This window comes from Hylaeus anthracinus, unplaced genomic scaffold, assembly GCF_026225885.1.
Source record: "Hylaeus anthracinus isolate JK02 unplaced genomic scaffold, UHH_iyHylAnth1.0_haploid 4, whole genome shotgun sequence".
Taxonomy (NCBI): Eukaryota; Metazoa; Arthropoda; class Insecta; order Hymenoptera; family Colletidae; genus Hylaeus; species Hylaeus anthracinus.
The window spans coordinates 11,639,376-11,658,684 of NW_026535289.1; the positions used below are offsets into that span (position 1 = coordinate 11,639,376).

At 34.0% G+C, this 19,309-nt stretch overlaps 5 protein-coding genes across 5 annotated transcripts in view; 3 read left to right on the plus strand and 2 right to left on the minus strand.

Moving 5' to 3' along the window:
- Window positions 1-438: 438 nt before the first annotated feature.
- LOC128894978 (selenoprotein F) lies at window positions 439-1,461 on the plus strand. The gene is made up of 4 exons (XM_054157133.1): window positions 439-623; window positions 793-911; window positions 1,000-1,121; window positions 1,203-1,461. Exons 1-4 carry the CDS (start codon window positions 579-581, stop codon window positions 1,385-1,387), a joined length of 471 nt encoding a protein of 156 aa, XP_054013108.1. The 5' UTR covers window positions 439-578; the 3' UTR covers window positions 1,388-1,461.
- A 480-nt stretch (window positions 1,462-1,941) lies between these two features.
- Window positions 1,942-7,562, minus strand: LOC128894958 (zinc finger protein on ecdysone puffs). The gene is made up of 10 exons (XM_054157094.1): window positions 7,417-7,562; window positions 6,370-6,719; window positions 6,145-6,288; window positions 5,010-5,239; window positions 4,121-4,418; window positions 3,885-4,043; window positions 3,562-3,802; window positions 3,287-3,490; window positions 3,023-3,204; window positions 1,942-2,940 (listed from the first exon to the last, which is right to left on the minus strand). The coding sequence occupies exons 2-10, from the start codon at window positions 6,712-6,714 to the stop codon at window positions 2,455-2,457; spliced, it is 2,289 nt and encodes a 762-aa protein (XP_054013069.1). The 5' UTR covers window positions 6,715-6,719; window positions 7,417-7,562; the 3' UTR covers window positions 1,942-2,454.
- A 370-nt stretch (window positions 7,563-7,932) lies between these two features.
- LOC128894959 (protein arginine N-methyltransferase 5) lies at window positions 7,933-11,405 on the plus strand. The gene is made up of 12 exons (XM_054157095.1): window positions 7,933-8,089; window positions 8,243-8,354; window positions 8,433-8,551; window positions 8,612-8,835; window positions 8,897-9,076; window positions 9,164-9,373; window positions 9,460-9,668; window positions 9,739-9,861; window positions 9,937-10,112; window positions 10,193-10,396; window positions 10,472-10,653; window positions 10,733-11,405. Exons 2-12 carry the CDS (start codon window positions 8,266-8,268, stop codon window positions 10,883-10,885), a joined length of 1,869 nt encoding a protein of 622 aa, XP_054013070.1. The 5' UTR covers window positions 7,933-8,089; window positions 8,243-8,265; the 3' UTR covers window positions 10,886-11,405.
- Window positions 11,406-11,882: 477 nt separating this feature from the next.
- On the plus strand, window positions 11,883-16,138 carry LOC128894977 (glycine cleavage system H protein, mitochondrial). Its single transcript, XM_054157132.1, has 3 exons — window positions 11,883-12,239; window positions 12,328-12,471; window positions 12,556-16,138. Exons 1-3 carry the CDS (start codon window positions 12,095-12,097, stop codon window positions 12,783-12,785), a joined length of 519 nt encoding a protein of 172 aa, XP_054013107.1. The 5' UTR covers window positions 11,883-12,094; the 3' UTR covers window positions 12,786-16,138.
- The window catches only part of LOC128894965 (nuclear hormone receptor FTZ-F1-like), a 5,669-nt gene continuing 1,549 nt past the window's right edge, over window positions 15,190-19,309 (minus strand). The window contains exons 2-4 of the mRNA XM_054157114.1: window positions 16,651-16,909; window positions 16,454-16,554; window positions 15,190-16,360 (exon numbers count right to left, since the gene is read on the minus strand). Coding sequence (XP_054013089.1) covers window positions 16,214-16,360; window positions 16,454-16,554; window positions 16,651-16,909 — 507 coding nt within the window. The 3' untranslated portion in view covers window positions 15,190-16,213. The remainder of the gene's footprint in view (window positions 16,361-16,453; window positions 16,555-16,650; window positions 16,910-19,309) is intronic.

Below are 19,309 nucleotides of genomic sequence, written 5' to 3' on the forward strand. Positions count from 1 at the left end.
GTTGCAAATCGCTCCCTGTGGAATTCAACAATGTTGCAAATCGCTCCTCTCGGGAGTACAACAATGTTGCAAAAGTCGAGTCGATTTTTCGGATTTTGTCACATTTTACCAAACTTCTGATTTGCAACTTTGTTGAATTTTTAGCAGCGTTAAGTTCAACAATGTTGCAAATTGCCCCGCTCAAAATTGTAATGGGAAATGTAGGATTTTTACGACGAGGCCCTCTGTTAGAGATGCAACTTTGTTGAACTGTTGAGATGTGCGATTTACAGCATGAATGAAAATGTCATAGAATTGAAGGGCAAATTGAAAAGGAATGTATCAGAAAATTATGGAAAATTAATGGGAAATGAACCAGGAACATTTCCCATTAAGAGGGGGTGACTAAGGACGCCACTATACGAACGTACTAGATACTCTACTGGCATAGCGTGGCGCTTCACGCGGAGAACAGTGGAATTGATTTATGGCAACCCTGGCAGTCAGTGGCAGAATTTCCTGTGTTCGTCTGCTTTTTCTAAGAAATACTGTATTCGTTCGATATATTCAGCAGTACTTAATATTTTCGATATAACAGAATGGATTTCTTCACATTAGTACACTTATTTGCATTTATTTTAACGGTAAGTGATAATGTTATCACTATGTAACTTATCGTGTATGTCCTCAAAATATAAGGCAATTTATTAAATTTATTATATGAAATGGAAATCACAAGAGATATGTTCGTACGTCTTATTACAATCAATGTTACATTAAACCAAATAACACATCAAACTCGCACGTTCTCAGGCGAATATTGTGATAGCAGAGTTTTCAGCCGATGACTGTAAAAGCTTGGGTTTCAATAAAGCTAATTTATTATGTTCTACATGCGAAGAATTTAATAAACCTAACTTAATAGAGATACGGCAAGTATAGATAAATATAGACAATGTACAGTATTATTAATTTTCTTAGATAGTAAAGATTATTTAATATGTTCCTTAATAATTACAGGGATAACTGTAAAGAATGCTGTTTAAAAGATGATGATTATGATGCATCTGGTTCAAAACGTTACCCACATGCTGTACTTGAAGTCTGCACATGTAAATTTGGAGCATATCCACAGATTCAAGGTACAGTGTAATTGATATATTATGTATAAATCAACCAAAAATAAAAGCATAGTGCTATGCATTAATTTGTTCTGTTTTCAGCTTTTATAAAAAGCGATCGACCAAGCAAGTACAAAAACTTACAGATAAAGTATGTTAGAGGCTTGGATCCAATAATTAAATTATTGGATGCGGACAATAAAGTTGAAGACATTTTAGACATACATAAATGGGACACAGATTCTGTTGATGAGTTTTTAGCAACTCATCTGTCTATGGATTTATAATAACTTGTGATAATTTATATTTTATTTTGTAATGTATCATAAGTGTAAATAAATGTTTTCTACATGACAAAATACTCTCCAATGCATTTTGTATATGATTTATTTGATACATCCTACAATACTAATACAGAGAATCCAATGTTGGAATGAAAAGTTCTTCAAATGATTTTAAAAAATACAATGTCATTCTTTTATTATTTGATTGTTACAAAAAAACAATCACTGTTCTTCATGGTCTTTAGACATAAAAATTAATATAAAGATATAATGAACATTGCGCGTTATCAAGATATATTACATGACTGCTGTATCTTTATAATAGATGGAAATTTTTTTTTATGAAATAAAGTTTCCATATCGTGTAAAGCGATTGATAAATAACTTGCATTTTTCATATCAATATTTTAACACATTGTTTATCACGTAAAACATACATGATCTATAATAAAATCCTACCATATTATCATAACGAAAATAAATCATTATGGTATCTTGTATGTTTGTTATCACAAACTTCGATTATTTTATTACAATAATGCATAGACTGGATAAAATATGCATTAATATCTTAATTTTTATTGCAAGATACTTTAGATTTTTCATTAACACGTGCCTAATAAGAACGAACCTTAGAATAGTTTCATATTATGGTTATTATTTAAAAAACCATCGACACATTTCATTTACTTGAATATTAATAGGAATTCCTTATACAGAATAGTTACAAGATATACGAGTATAGCTTTTTATTTCGCTTCCTTGACTTCAAATCTATCGTTTAGTTCAAAAATTTGTATACACTACAAATCTGTATACGTTCGTTCTAAGTAATAAAACTCTTGAATAAGCTTGGATAATAAATAATTATTTCCTTCTTGTTTACGGTTGCATGTGAATTTTTGTTTCATGCATATAAAAAGGTAAGGTGAATAAGTCAAATTACGTCAACATAAATGACTCGTATAAATCAGTCAAATTAGTGATATCTAATAGTCATATAGCGGTAAGTATTAGTAATAATTCTACAATATACCCAAGCTTACTCCAATTTTGGAATAGAGATCACTTTATCGCCGAGCTCTTCGTGCTCGAGGAGTACCGCCACGACCACGAGCAAAACCTCGACCACGGGTTGGTTTCACTTGAGGACTTTGAGCTTTGTCTAACTTCGGTGTGGGTTTTTCAAGTTCAACGTGTTCTTTTTCGTCGCCATCATCAATTAAATTACCTATTTCCGCATCATTGTCATTATCAATGTCAGCCCACATTTTTTCAACTGGCGTTTTTTTTTCTTGAGTATTTGAGGCATTTTGCGAATCTTGTTCACCACTATCTTCAGTTTCATGATGCTCTTCTTCCTCGGATTCCGCGTCAGCTTCAAGTGGATCGTATTTCTCATCCCCGTCAGCTTTCTTTTGTTCGTTTGCATCTTCATTACTATTTTCTTGTCCTTCTTTCATCTCCCCATTATCTTCTTCTTCGAAGTGAGCAACTTTGCGACGTTTCCAATTTCCTTCGTATTCCTTGTTATTTTCTGATGTATTTTCTTCACCCTATGAAAAGGAAAGATATCGAATAAATTATTCTTTTGCAATTATATATAACGATAAACATTTTTCTTGCGATCGATTATACCTCAGTCTTTTCCGCCGGCTTTTCAGCATTTTCAGGAGTTGTAGTTAGAGCTTTTACTTCTTGCACAAAATTTCGGTAGTGCGTAATACTACGCAAATGAGCGTTCATATCATCAGCTAACAGCATGAATCTTCTACACTTTTCACAATAAAATCCTTGGACTTCTTTTACCAAAGATTTTCCTACAACGATACAAATAAATGAATTATATTTCGTCCAAAAAAATATCTGTAAACGGTGCAAACTTTTTCCCATTTTACATACCTATAGAAATTTGATTCTGTCGACAATATTTATAGGATGGTATCCTAAACTTTTTCTCGCTCAAGTTTTCTGTGATATCTGTAATATATTCTTGTTGTTCTCCTACTACAGCTTCTTCTTCTTTTTCGGCTTTAATATCAGTGCCGACATCTTTTTCTTCATCTTCAACGGTACGCACTTCAGCTTCTCCTTTCGCAAGTTTTTCTAGGAGAAAAATTAAAACTTAGGTAAAGGGGTAACTTTTTGAAAATTTGTTACTTTACTTTTATACACACCTTTCTTCTTATTTTTCCGTTGCTCTTCGCATTGCACAGCTTTCTTCATATGCGCAGGCGTCAGACAATGTTCATCGTATTCGATACGCGAAGGGAATTCCTTTAGGCAAGGGAAACATCTAGGGTGTAAAAATGTTTTTAGTTGCTGATGCTTTTCGCTCTTCCTATGCGTTGACAATGTTCCGTAGAAGTTCAAATCGCACATCGTACAGTATTCTCTCACGTTAAGATCCACGGAAACCTAGTAAAATTATGAATGTGTAAGATCTATTCGTCAAAAGACCGGATTAACTGAACACTCAATATTTGTATCATACACTCACTTTCTTTCCACGACGTTTCGAATTAGTCAAACTCAGTTCACGTTGTTCTTCCGCTACTCTTAATTCATGCCTCATCAGGTCGACTTTCAATTTGTACGATTCATCTAATTTTTCCATCATTAACTGATGCGCTCGTCCTCGTAAATGATTCTCGAAGGACTACGATAGAAGAGAATATAATAATTAAGAGTTCGTTTTAACGTAAATTATATAACGAACTAGAAATAAAGACGTACATATCCATCCCACATATGTTTGTTACAAATGTGACAGAACATATGACTCATTGGGACATCTGCGTAACGGCTCTCGGCATGCCTAGCTTCGGATTTCTTGCCACTCATCTTTGTATCCTTCTCGGTAGATCCAGCTCCTTCTTTTCCTGTCTCATCGGTACCAGATTTGTCTGCTTTTTGTTCGCTATCTTCTTGAGATTTCTCAGTTTCATCAGACTCATTAACTTGAACGTTCTCAGATTCCTTCTTCTCATCCTTCCAATCGCGCTTCTTGTCTTCGGATTCGTCGGTTTCCTCCCTAATATAGAAACAAATACATCACTTTTATTAAGAGTACAGATTTCATTTAACTTCACCATGTTCTTTTTTTTTTATTTTTCTCTTTTAAAGACAATTTAAATATTAGTATCTTTTAGTAAAGGCACATGTACATAAAATTTTCAATGTATCTAGAAAGAAATTGGGCATGAAATTTACTTCAAGTGAAGATAATTCACACTTCTAGCAGCTGAGCAAACAAATGCTCAATTTACCTATTGTCATGAACACATACATTGAATAATGTGTATCGAAAGAAGAGTATACGGGGCATATTTTATACGATTATGAAATAATAGTGTTATGAAGCTGCAGCTAATCTAACTTAAATTTGAAATGTGAGTTGAGTTTCATCGACAATGAGGAGTGAAATAAACATACTATATAGATATATATGTGTATATATAAATATGTATGTAGTTTCTTAAATATCAGATAAGAGAAAGGGCACGATGCTGATTCTATAGCAATTATACTGTACATACGTAAGAAACACCGTACATACAAAGATAGGTGACAGAATGAGACTTACTGAAGTTTGAAGAACTATTCACAGTCACCAGGAGCTTACCTTTTTACAACAGGTGCTTCTGCTTTTTCATTATCAGAGGTCTTAACGTCCTGCTGTTCCTTTTTGGCAGTCTGATTTTGTTTAGAGGCAGGAATTGGTTTAGAAGATTTATCGTTGCGATGTTGTGTTTGGTTTCCATTCATACGCTGACTGCCAGACTGGGGTGCACGAGATTGTTGTGCGGATGGACCACGTCGCCCAGCAGGGCCATCACGGGCGCGATTGCCCATCTAGTCATGTAGGTCAAATGACCAAACCGTCATGAGAAGTATCCGATATAATTGTGATTCTTCTCGAATCGAACTTGGTTTCAGCAACCATTGGGATGTTTAAGGGAGAAAATATTCTAGTCGATTCGGAAGCAGGACGTACTCAGTGTTTCAATGAACACCGAAGGTCTGTATCTCCACGTTTTAGTGGAAGGGAAAAGGACAGTAGTAGTAGACAGTCGAAGATGCATACAATCGTCGCATCATCCACCTTTGTACAGGCAATGATCATGCTGATCGTAAGATATGATAGTTATAAAACACATATACTTTCCTTTGAACATAGTTCAATAAAAGCTCAATGAAAAATAATCAACAAGAAGAAGACGTTAATCAGTGAAAAATGCAGCTAGCAATCAATGTTTCTGAGTAACGTTCTTCCATAAATTTTAGCTGTAACGACGAATAGAAGACTTGGATGGAATATAAATGAACCAAGTCAGAGGGATAGCATAACTCCGTGTCTTTGCTGAAATGTACCGCAGAAAACCACAATTAACTTCCACCACTAAAAATGAGAAATTGCATTCTGAAATCAATACACGTCTTGTTACCGTGTTCTTTAATGAAATAACATTGCGACGGTAATTAATGCTCCTACGAAAATCATGTATGGCAAAACTAGTCCAACGATAAGAACTGCTTACATCTTAGTAATTTTGCAGTGTAGCCACGTAGTATCACATCCATTGACTGAAAGCCTCGTTAATGAATTCATCAATGAACATAAGAAGAAATTCAAATTTTCACATTATGGACTGGTGTTGTCGACGCAAAATAAGAAGTGTGGACTAAAGGTTGCCCTTTTACAATTTCCATTAGAGATGATGTTTGTATGTTAAGTGAATATCTTTATATATTCATACCTTGTTATACGGTTGAGGTCGTTGATTCTTCATAGTGTGCCTTACGGGACGATCGTTAAAACGCCCTGACTGAAAGTTTTGTTGATTCGAAAAATTTGGTCCTGGTCCAGAAAAATTATTGCCAAGACTGAGGAGCGATGGTACCTATTGAATATACGCAATTACATTAGTAACATTGAAACAACAATTATGGCAAGTGCCTCAAATATAAGAAAAATTTTGTACCTGTGGCTGAACATCTTGTTGGCTGCGAAGCAAGTTCGTAAGAAGATTACTGGCTATTGCTAACTGTGCTTGTGGCGATGCTAAGGACAGATTATTATTCGGAGTTGGTAAAATTCCTCTGCCTGGCATCATTCCTCCTTCCCAAGGATTCATTCCGCCGCCGCCTCCGCCGCCACCACCTCCTCCCATTCCGCCACCCATACCACCTCCGCCACCCATGCCACCTCCGCCTCCACCCATGTTACCAAGTCTTCCTCCACCGCCGCCACCTCCAGCACCGCCTCCTCGATTGTTGAAATTCCTATTCCCGAAGGAATCTCGCTTTATTCCTCGATTGAAGGACATGGTATCTACAAAAAGGAATAACGTTAGAAGAAATTCTATATTTATTTATCTTTGAGAGAATTTCTAACGTGGATTGAAAAAACACATAATAGTGCATTGTCGATATTACAATGGCCTCGAAGATGATGATTCCATTAAGGATTGCTCGAAATCCCACTGACTATTAAATTTACAATTTATTGTATACAAAGTAATCAAAGAAATTTTTAACAAGCCATTGTAATACCATCTTTATAATATTATTTATAACTATTGACGTTTAAATGTTATATTTTTGAATACATAATATGTTAAAAAATGCATTATCTCATTGTATGACCGTAGTGAGTCTCCACACTGTGCGTTTTTGATTTATAAATGGAGTATGGAAGGGCGTCTATTTCCGATATGAGACGCACGAGTGTTTCAATTTGAGCGGCTTAAGTTTCAGTTAAAAAAAAAAAAAAAAGAATACACAACCACGCGTATTACATACACGAATCAATTCGATGTGTAACAAAAGAAATAGCCAATCGTAATTCCTCCAATTGATATTTCACAAACCAAACGACGCCATGCAATGTAACTAACTTTTCAATTTCAGCAACGCCTGCTATCGCGAAAATTATCCTTTGTATCGTAAGAAAATAACCTAACTAATATTTTGTAACAAGTAATACAAAATTTCTGTTATACTGAACGTAAAAGAAAGATGTTACTTACCGGAAAAGCAGCAAACTTGACCGCGCACAGAAAACTGAGACAAAACGGAATGCTCAAGAAAATGGAGTCACCAAGCCAAGCGTCATCAAGCGTCTATCATGAACATGATGGAACATGAACTAGAACGCGAAGGTAGTATTCAAAATGGCAGACACCCAAAAAAATCCTCGCCTCTGATTGGTCGATTTCATTCGTCCAGTTCGATACATGTAAACGAAAAAATAGCACTAAACTTTATTTCTTCGTAAATAGTGAATACACTGCGAAGTTAGAAAAATAATTATTAATAATTAAAAAGAACAAAAAACATCAAGTAGCGTAGAAAGGAAATGTAGCACAAGTTGTATAAAGATGACACAATAGATTTCAACATGAGTTTCTATGTATTTAGAAATTGACAACATTTTTTATATTTTCTACTTAATTGTAATTAAATATTGATTAAATTAAATTTGATTTGAATTATTATTTAAATATTGGTTCTTATCGAATGTATGCGAATAATATAGTAAACACATTTCCAATACTTCTTGTAAGCATATGTAGTTAACGGTGCTGTTGCACGTGTAATTTGTAATCAGCGTCTAAGCCTATGCCATTTCTCTGGTTTGCAATAATAAAACACTGAAAGTGTCAAAGATTTACCGACAAATAATTAAATAATTTTATTCAGGTAATTCGTAGTCAAACACACCTTAAAAATGATCAAATGACACTTAACAAAGCTAAATAGACTATGTTCTTTGTACCGGTAATACCCGGTGTCGCGAAACAAAATAATGGCAAATGCCTTTAAATGCTTGTTTTATTCATTTGATACTTTTAGGAAACAACATTTCATGGTGAATAATGTCAAATAAGAGATCTGTATCCTGTGGTCTTGACTTTTGCGCTGTTCCGGATTTAAATAACTGCCTTTTTACAGCAACTTCGTCGAAGTAAGTTATGAAAAAGAACAAGTTTCTTTTATTTTTTAATTTACAAAAGAGGTAACTTATCGGTGAAAACGTTTGCAGATATGAATTCATATGCATTCCGCTCGTACATCCTTTATTTAAAAGAGAATTTATTTCTGGTGCTGCAAAAAGACGTTCTGGTCCATTTACCAGACCAGACTTAGTTTTGTGTAGTTCTGGTAAGTAAAGTAACAAATACGCACAGATTTGTAAGGAGGTAATCGCAATTGAATTTACAGATTGGAATAATTTAATTATTGGTAAACTATCACCACATATTAATGTTGATTCAAAGAATCCTATTGTAAAAAAAAATAGCGAAGAAACCCTACTCCAAGAATTATCTTTGGCGAGCCATTTGGGTCTTGTCGGAGTTACTTTTAAGTTGACGAAAGGGATAGAGCACAACGCAAATCTTGCTAGAATTATCTGTGATAAAATGTCAAGCACATGTAGCTTACAGGTATATTCACCATTAAATAATAAATTATGAATTTATAATATATAGGTCAATTTCATTGTAGGTTTGGATACAAGTACCTATGGAAAATCCGGTTATACAAACTTATTCTTACAGAGAACAAGAACATGGTTCGGCAGAAAGTCCATGGGAATGGTGGAATGCCTTCAGAGTAATATGCGATTACGATAGAAAGCTAGGCATTGTATTGCTTGTAAGCCATGATCTTCCTGAACAAGAAGAGGTACTTTAAAAGACTTTTATAAAAACTACGTACATACTATTGTAAATATAGAAAAATCAGATATAAAAAAGTTAATTTGATGGTAAGATTGATAGGTGGCTAGGAGAACCGGTTAGGTGTTTGATTATTCCTACAACACTATTTATTTCGAATAAAAAGGGATACCCAGTCTTAAGTAAAGCACATCAAACATTAGTGAAAAAGTTTGCTGTATTAGAAGTACAATTTATACTCACAGGAGCAAATCGGCATCAAAATATCAGTTATTATCATAACTATCTGGAGTACTTATGGAAGGTAAAATAAAAATTCTAGTTTTAAATGTTTATGTCATAAAAATTCATTAAAAAGTGACTGTATTTAATCTTTGTAATTTTACCTAGGGATGTCAAACAAGCGGGCCAGTCGAACGATTTGCTCGCGGCTACGAAGATTATTTACAATGTCCTCTGCAACCGCTTATGGACAATCTCGAATCTCAAACGTACGAAGTGTTTGAGAAAGATCCTGTTAAATATACACAGTATCAAACGGCCATTCATGAAGCAATTCTTGGAATTAAGTCTAAAACAACAGATAAAAATAGAAAAATGTAATGTATGATACAACAGTAATTTAATTACAAAAATATGTATGGAAATAAAATGTGTCCTTACTTATAGAGTGATAATGGTAGTTGGTGCTGGAAGAGGCCCGCTTGTACATGCCTCCTTAAATGCAGCAGAAATGGCTGATCAACAAATCAAAGTATATGCCGTAGAAAAGAATCCTAACGCAGTATTAACGTAAGTTTTTACTTGTTTCGAGTTATTTGTATTTAACACTTACAGATATATTTGTATAAATTGTTACATGTACAGTTTACAGGCACTTGAAAGGGATATGTGGGAAGACAGAGTAACAGTAGTATCGTGCGATATGAGAGAATGGTGTGCTCCCGAAAAAGCTGATATTCTAGTATCCGAGTTGCTTGGCTCTTTCGGCGACAACGAACTCTCTCCAGAATGTTTGGATGGAGTTCAAAGATTTTTAAAAGGTATATATGGTATATACAAAAAGATATTGTTATGCGAATATAATAATTGTTACTTTTATTAATTGTTCGATCATGTTTAGACGACGGGATAAGTATACCATGCTCGTACACGTCGTACATTGCTCCTGTACAGTCTTCAAAATTGTACAATGAAGTAAGACTGTGTAAAGATAAAGAAAAACACTGGTTGGCTCATTTTGAAACTTCTTATGTCGTTCATCTTCAAAACAAATACGACATAGCAAAACCGCAGCCATTGTTTACATTCAACCATCCAAACAGAGGTTAATAAATTGACTATATCTACTCCCTTACTACTGTACTAATGCCGATTTTCAACATTTTCGTTATCGTTTCAGAGTGTATCATTGATAATTCAAGATACGAAACAAAAAAATTCGCGGTACAGCAAAATTGTGTGCTACATGGATTTTCTGGATACTTTGATACAGTTTTATACAAAAATGTTACACTGAGCATAGAACCCAGTACACGTAGTCCCGGAATGTTCAGTTGGTTTCCTATCTTTTTTCCAATTAAGGTAGGGAGAAATATAAAATGTTTAGGAAGTTAATATAATTGATAATTATTTTGAAATCTAATACGATTTGTAATGGTAGGAACCGGTACAGCTAAAAGCAGGGGACGAAGTAGTTGTTCATTTTTGGCGCCAATGTAGTTCTAAGAACGTCTGGTATGAGTGGTGTATCAGCAAACCTATTGCAGGACCAGTTCATAATCCTAATGGTCGTTCTTACACTATAGGTTTATAATTTAGTACCTTCGTAATTTGGTTATCTGATATTAAAAGAATACTTTCGTAATAAAACTATGATGAATTTTTTGTTTAAAGTTCCTTACAAGAGTAAAACTTAACATCAAATGTCGTTATAAATTGATCAAGAAAGATATAACAGGAGTATAGATTAATAAATGTTCTTAGAATAGAGTGTCACGTTTTTCTTCGCGGATTACCCACATTGAACTCGGAGGTCATTGATATCGTACAACTCCGATAACATAAATTACAAGTTATCTCATGAGTGTGGTTTTTAACCTTTTAACCTCACGTGATCGTACTCGGGACTTCAATAACATTTCGTATGTTTTGAAACTGTTAAACATCTGCGATTTCCTAAACCACGAACAAAGGATCCCATCTGTATTGAAACATAAGGGTTAAGATTTTGGTAACTGCAGAAAGCATACACCAAATGTGTATTTATTTGGATTTTATATATTTTCTGTTCAAATTTACTTCAATCTTTCCAAATAAAGTTCTTTTTGTATACTGAAACATCTTATTGCTTATTCCCATTTCCCAAATAATTTATACCAATTGTACATTCATCACATCCTTGCAAGTATTACAATAATGTAAACTGCAGCATGATTATCCATGTACATATGTTCAAGTATGCGTTTCCATTACATTATTGCAATATATAAAATACTATTAATAATTCTCGTAAATAATTTAATATGAAGCTATTCATTGAGGTAGAAAAATGGATACATAAGTTCATTAAAATATCACAGCCGTTTTCGATTTACATCGTAACAAACAAAGATTCTAAAAATACATTTTCGGACTTTGATACCGTTGCACAAGCCCAAAAATATCAGAAATTTTTCGGAAAAATCTTGTTGATTATTTATATACATACGTAGACACAGATTCTACAATTGAAGAGACAATTCTGAGATTAGCATTTCTTAAGCGACATCATATTTGTTCCGTGTTTGCTGAAATTACACCGTGATGAAATATGCTCCACGAGATAAGAGCGGATGATAATGCAACGAGTAAATGCTGCTTTATAGAAATCTTTTAATCATTCATTCGAATCGCGCCTTTTCATTCGCTTGGCAACACCACGGAAAATTTACGAACTCTGCCAAGGACAATACATTGCAGACGATACGGATACAGTGAGGTTAAGTCTATTTTTATCGTCTACACTTGCGAAGTGAAACTTAGAATGGCAAAACTAATCATGCAAATGGCAAAATACACCACGAGAACATTTTCCTATATTGGTAAAGATAGTTTACTTACTTCTCCTGTCTCGAAAGTAGCATTAAGGGTCTCACGCTCCATCGCCACGACTCGATGCCTCAACGCCGGTAAGTTTGACAAATTATTGCTCCTATAATGTTTAAAACAAAAATTGTTAGTAGATGTAATAGACTCATATATATTTTCACTTTCTAGAAAGATTATATACAGAGAAGCATGAATGGATAACAATTGATGGCAATGTGGGCATAGTTGGAATATCCAACTATGCACAGGAATCGCTGGGTGACGTTGTTTACGCACAGCTTCCAGATGTTGGATCTGTAATAGAAAAAGAAGGTTAGTATATATTCCTATTCGTATCTGTTAATACAGGAAACTTACTATTAATACCTTCAATTTGATGGAAATTATTCCTCACAGCTGAATGTGGAGCATTGGAATCGGTGAAGGCTGCTTCTGAATTGTATAGCCCTGTCAGTGGAAAGATTATAGACAAAAATGAAGCGGTTGAAAAAACACCTGGTTTAGTAAATTCGTCTTGTTATGAAAAAGGATGGTTGTTTAAAGTAGAATTAAGTAATGTGGATGAAATCAAGAATCTAATGGATGAAAATGCATATAACTTATACTTAAAGTCTGATCCACACTAAGCATGTTACATTTTCAACATATGCGAAGTTACGATTTAGTCGTAGTTTAATTTTTATCTATCTCTTAGCCAGCTATTTGTACAAAAAAAAATATATGTCAAAGTTTTTATTTATTGTAAAGCATAAAATGACAAACATGTTTGATTATGTGTTAATGGTCAATGTTTTATGAAGCGAACTGATCGAACAAAATGAGTTTAAGTTATAGTAGCATAATATAATGTAAGTATATATCATATCTTTGCAAGTACAAAAAGTATTTTGTTTGTAAATTATGCAGAGGCACAATTGTTTGTGTAACATTAAGCAACATGCTTAATGTAGTACATGAGGTGTACACGCAAACATCGTGAATCAAGAATATGAAGCTGAGTGCAGTAGTTAGCTGATGTCTTTATTAACCACTGTGCATTTTCTTATCTTGTTATCATATTTGTACAAAGCAAACAAATGTTTTAATATACATGTTATTCGGTATACGAATGACACCATTGTTGTTACAAATTATAGTAAACTTTGTGTTGTACATAAACGCATTTAAATTATAATAACTTGTGTATATAAAGAAACGATTGAATGTTTTGAAATACTATTTGTAAATTTCGGAAAATTGTCTGTTTAATAATTTACGTAGTACCATCCTGTACCTTCCTTTCGAAATCTATCGTACGTCTCACGGACATCGTACATATTTTACAATAATACCAAAGACAGGAGTGCAATAAGGGAAATATTATTGTTTAAAAGGAGTTCAATCAGTATAATATATAAAAAATAGCACTGTCAACCCTAAAAAGGAACAGTTATTAGTTAATAATAAAGATATATTTACAATCAATTATTTTTTTCTACATAATTTACAATTGCCAACTCCTAATGGCAGTGTTAACAACGCATAATAGTTCTTCTTTTAATGTTAATTCCAATTATTTATTGGAGCAAAAAATCACATCGATATTAAATTAGATTATTTGCCAATTATAATTGGTAACTGTACATATTTAACACAATGCTTATTACACCAGTATTATCGTACTTTCTAGTTACAATTATCAATAAACATGTTGTAACAGAATCGAGCGGACGATTAAATAGGATGGACACATACAAAGATCATTGATTTAGGGATATATTTAAAAGAGACAATTTTCGTTTTTGAGTCAATTGTGTTTGCGATTTTTATAAGTTGTTCCAAAATTATCAGACCGACACGTTCTACAAAGAGTCTCCGAGGATAAATGAAATTACAATAAATAAAATATTACGGTTTTAACTTGTTTTTACCCAAACAGCAACATGGGATTAAGTGTAGTTTCAAAGCTTCGTTGGTAATCGTTAAAATTTCGACTCAGATATATTATACATATCATGTACACGTATAATCTAATTTGGAATAAACATAGTAATAACTAAGATAGTAACATGGAAATATAACAGGTTCAATACTTGAATGGAACTTTACATTCTGTCGTTACGCATATTACAGAAGTCGTAGACTTCAAGTCTACATAGGTAACATTCATACATTCCATTTAATTTGCTATCTGGGTGTCTATTCTGAGGTATGTGGTTTACTAAAAATGTAAAAATGTAAGACTTAATACAGTTACAAAGAGGTAGACATTCATATGCGAGTTAAATAAAAGTAATCCGTTTTGAAAGTATTTAAAAGAACTAGAAAGCCAATAATAATGCAAACTGTTTTCCGATCGATCGATTAAAAAGAACCAGGCGATTTGAAAATTTGGGAACACGTTAATACATTTTGCATCTATATCGAAGATTTCAAAAATTTGACCGTGGACACAAATCTTTACTCACACGATAAGTACATGCATGCTTTCGAAAATATATACGTATATATATTCTTTCATGGTAGTAATACTCGCAGCTACTCCTCCTGGTTTGATTCAACACTCGATTCTTAATCTAATGTGGCATCGAGTTTGTTTTTTTTTTTTATTTTTACATACATCAACAAATTGTTTACATCTATATTTAATATCTTATTACGAAGTCGGTGGAAAAGTGAAAGTAGTAAAATAGCATTTTTTCCAGGTACTTCTTTGATAGAGGATATAAACAGTAGGAGTTGCAAAGGGTGGTACTACCAGCCTACCAGTACGAGCAAAGATTTCTGTTCTTATTACCACACTTGAGCCTCGAATCTAGCACGTGTAATTACCGATGGCTTAGATACCACAGGCGTCGAAAAGACAACCTTCACAGCACTGAAAAGTTTCTGACTATTGACTAAACAATAATAATCTATTAGTGAAAAATTACTACGTTCGATCGCTATCTTAACATTCAGTAAATATTTATCTATTTAACAACTGCGATAAGACAATATTGATCTTATATACTTAGTAATAATTGCTAGATAATGTAGGACCACATAAACCTTGCTCCAATGATTCTTTTATTTCTTAAACAGAATCTTTATTATAATACAATATACAATAATAAAATATCGCATTTTGTGGTTATTTTTTTCCGCCACCTATTTGAAAAATAATAAAGAGAAAAATACATGAATAAGATTCTAAAATTAGTGAAGACATTAAGTAGCTAATGATTTTTTCTCGGTAAGCAACAGAAATATATTTATTTTATTAAACTATACACAAAATATTATAATTACATATTTAACATGATTCATACTTTACAACATAATTGGAATGTGTTAACTAGTATTTACAATATAGTAGCCCTGCTGTGTGCAAGTGTGACAAAATGCAGATTTTTTATAGGAAGTTCTAAGGATGCCCAGGTGGCCGTGCGACATATATGTATATATGTATATATAAGTATATCACATGAAATTTTACTGTCGTTCAAGTATGCCCATTGAATCCCTTGCAGAAGCATGATTGACTGGAGAGTCGGCAATCTTTTTTTTTCGTTCGTTACTATTAGGATATCTTTTTGTTCAAAATGAGAGCAAGGCTTCAGTGGTATGCTTAAAAATAATCGCTTCTAGTATTAGAAAAATAGCTTTACTTATTTAGACAAAAGTTGCCTGCCCTTTGACCAATATTTTGTTAACCACCCTTTGTACTGTTTTCAAGGCATCTTGCTTACTGTTTCCCTGCGCTTGTACCCACCAACAGGGGTAGTAATTCTCCATGGATACATCTCTAAAACTTCAACATCAAATATAGAAAATATATGTCATTATGTTTATATATTTAGATACACGTTATAATACATATATTATGTATATATGTAAAGTATGTACGTCTATACTTGATTTGTTTGCATAGGTATTTTTTGAACCAGGGCCCCTTAACTTGGTCCAATACCTAAGCAGCGTTAGCTCTTAGTAGGTACTTGAGGTCCACTTTGACGGTAAGGGGCTCTATCGTGATTTTTGAGATATAGCAACAGACTAACTCATGGCAAAGATGCCAAACGAATTTATCGTTTCATTTTCTCTTAGCATGAAGCATTTCCATAAGAAGAGTTTGAGTTGGTGCTCCGCCGCTACAATGCTTCTGATAAAGGTGATCTTCACCCCTGTTCGCTACCGCATGGATTTCTGGTAATACTGCTAGCAGCTTGTTAAATTTATCCTGTTTAAACAAATTCAAATTGCTCGTATCAAAGTCCACCAAAAAATCAATCAGAACGAAATATATGTACATCGATGCGTGAAACAAACGTACCGTTACAGATGGATAACATGTCAACGTATAATCCAGGAGAGCTTGTAACACTTGTTCGTGACCTTCTTGTACATGTTTCTTGTTAACTAATCCCCGAACGTCTATATATTTGAATAGAAACAATTATTTTTAAGAATCTCGTTGAACCATTAAGCATAGTAATCGTATTTAAGAAATGTCTAAGGAAGTAGACTCACCATGATTGAGCAGCATCAGGAATTTCATGCATATGTAGTCCGAAAGGTCAAATTTGAGTTCCTGAAGTTTAGATGACAATTCATTGAAGATTTCTGCCAGGGAAGGAACTCCAAGTAGGCCGAGACAAAGGAGATCAAACTTTTGGCCATTATGAAGCGTAGTCTCGTCGGGTAGATTATTATGTAACCTTTGATGAAGATGATCAAGCACCAACATATCCGACCAGGAGTGCTGTAGTAACTTCATTTGGTCGTCAACCTATAGAATAATATAATTTATTATAAAATATATATACAATATATCGTACAACTGTACTATAGTTTCAGTATCGCGCACAAAATTAATTAGACTAGAGTTACATCCTCAAACGGTTCAAATTCTTAAATACATTTCGATCGACGATTAAAAGAAACAGTAAAAAAATAAAAATTCCTAATGAAAAAATCTATTCATTTGCAGACAAAAATTCGTACATCACGTTTTATGAAATGCAGCTTTAAGGAGTGGCAAAATAATCGTGCCGTGGTATTCCATATTGTTCGAAAAATACGAAAGCATAGTCTCGAGACTATTTCAAAATTTTGTACGCGTTAAGAGACAAAAAATTAACAATACAAAGTAAAGAATCGATCAAGTAGACGGTTTATAATTAACATGGGCCTGCTTTAGGGCAACCGCCATAACCCAGAAACGTATCTTGTTATGACCTAGATATGAGGCGATGCTTGAAATCATTCAGTGATTGTGCAATGCTGTTGGTTACCTCACATCCCCGCTCGTACCACCAACAGGCCAGCGACGAGTTATTTATCGGTAAGAACTAACTTCTCTCGAAAAGATTCTTAAACAACGATTAAAAATCGTTACATTTTTGTAACATCGCACGTACTCTGTCTTCTGTTAACAGTGACTCTAACATACAAAGAAAAGAAAAAAAAAAATAAAAATCGCTATTCAGCTGACGAAAACGCACCGTGGCTAATGAAAAAGAAAAATCTTTGTACGTTAATCGGTGGATCTACTGAAACGGTAACATCGCTGTTACAACTACCTACATCGGTGACGTTTAATAAACGGATTCATGCGATACGTTATATAGGGTGTGCCCTGTAACATGTGGGACCCACTTCACTAGTGGATCGAGGACACAAAAACAATGAAAAATGTTCATACGAATATACGCTCTATTTGACCTTCCTTTCGAGATATCTTTAAACTCTGAAAATACCCATTTTTATACTTGGAAAATTTTTAATGGTAAGCCGAACTACAAGCTACCGAACCTGTAGCTCCTCGTTTTTCTAACGGGAGATTAACAGGTCAATATTATGCGAATTATTGGGAAAAGTTTTGAGCGATATTTTAACAGTCGAAGATAGGCGGCGGTGAATATTAAATCCGTTGGATTTCGTTCTTTCGAGCCAATTAAAAACATTTGTTTATTCAACATGCATCGCCAGTGTCGAAATACTTTGGCAACGTACAGGAGAAGGCTGCTAATGAATCCGACGAAATACCTGGAATATTTGAAAGATTGCGTAATTCTATGACAGACCATCAGCAGCGGCGTTGGGCAAATTGTAATTCATGATTATGATTTACTAAATAATTTCTCATCGGGATTAATGAATAATCAGGCACCGATTAGCTCTGGAAGATTATAAATTACTGATTTATGATTGCAGATTACAAATGTAGTTGTTAACCTTTTCACTGCTGAATTAATTAGCACGAGAAACAGCCTCGGTGCTGGATTCATTTCACTGTTAATTTTTAAATAATTACATATAGAAATGTATGTAGAAACGAAGGAGCGGGACGTTTTACATAATTGTCCACGGAATTCGAACAAATTCTTTGATTCAAGCGTTTAGAATAATATGGTTGCTGCTAGGGTTCGGACCGTTCGATTATCTTATTATTTGAATACGACCGAAAGTTAATCGGGCAATCGTAAATAATGATTACAAAACTAGTAAAATAAACACAAAGTAACCAGTGTGCAACTCCGGTCTGCGGCGACAACACTTCCTGCGAAGGTAAGCAATTGCACATGACCGGAGTACAAAAATGGCTATATCTCGTGAACAAGGTCAAATAGGGCACACGTTCGCACGAACTATTTTCAATGTTTTTGTGTCCTCGATCCACCATCGAAAGGAGGGTCCCACATGCAGTGGCGGATCTAGTAATTAATTTAAGGGGCCCTTTCCAAAAATATTTTAGGAAAGGTAAACACCCATTAACACGTTCACTGCCAGACTAATACTCTTGAAAATTTCTACAGCGATTTAATTTTAATTACAGACTTTTGGAAACTGCGTAATGAAATATTTATTTTGGTATTTAGTTCTGTAACTTCATCAAAATTCAAGTATCTCGTTTAAATTCATTTCCTATGATACTTAACTTTCAGAATTAATAGTTTTCGTTTTTCAGTGAAAACCACTGTCACCCATATATGGGCGACGTGGCGTTCAACGTGTCAAGAGACTGCATCTTCCTGGCGATCTCTACAGGATAAAAGTATCACATTGCGACAGCGAATTTTCAGAGGTATGCAAATGAAGAAAAGTTACTCTAGACAGTCTCACGAGGGGGACATACAAGTCTGAACAAATAATTTTGTGAGATTATCAAACTATGTATTGATACAAA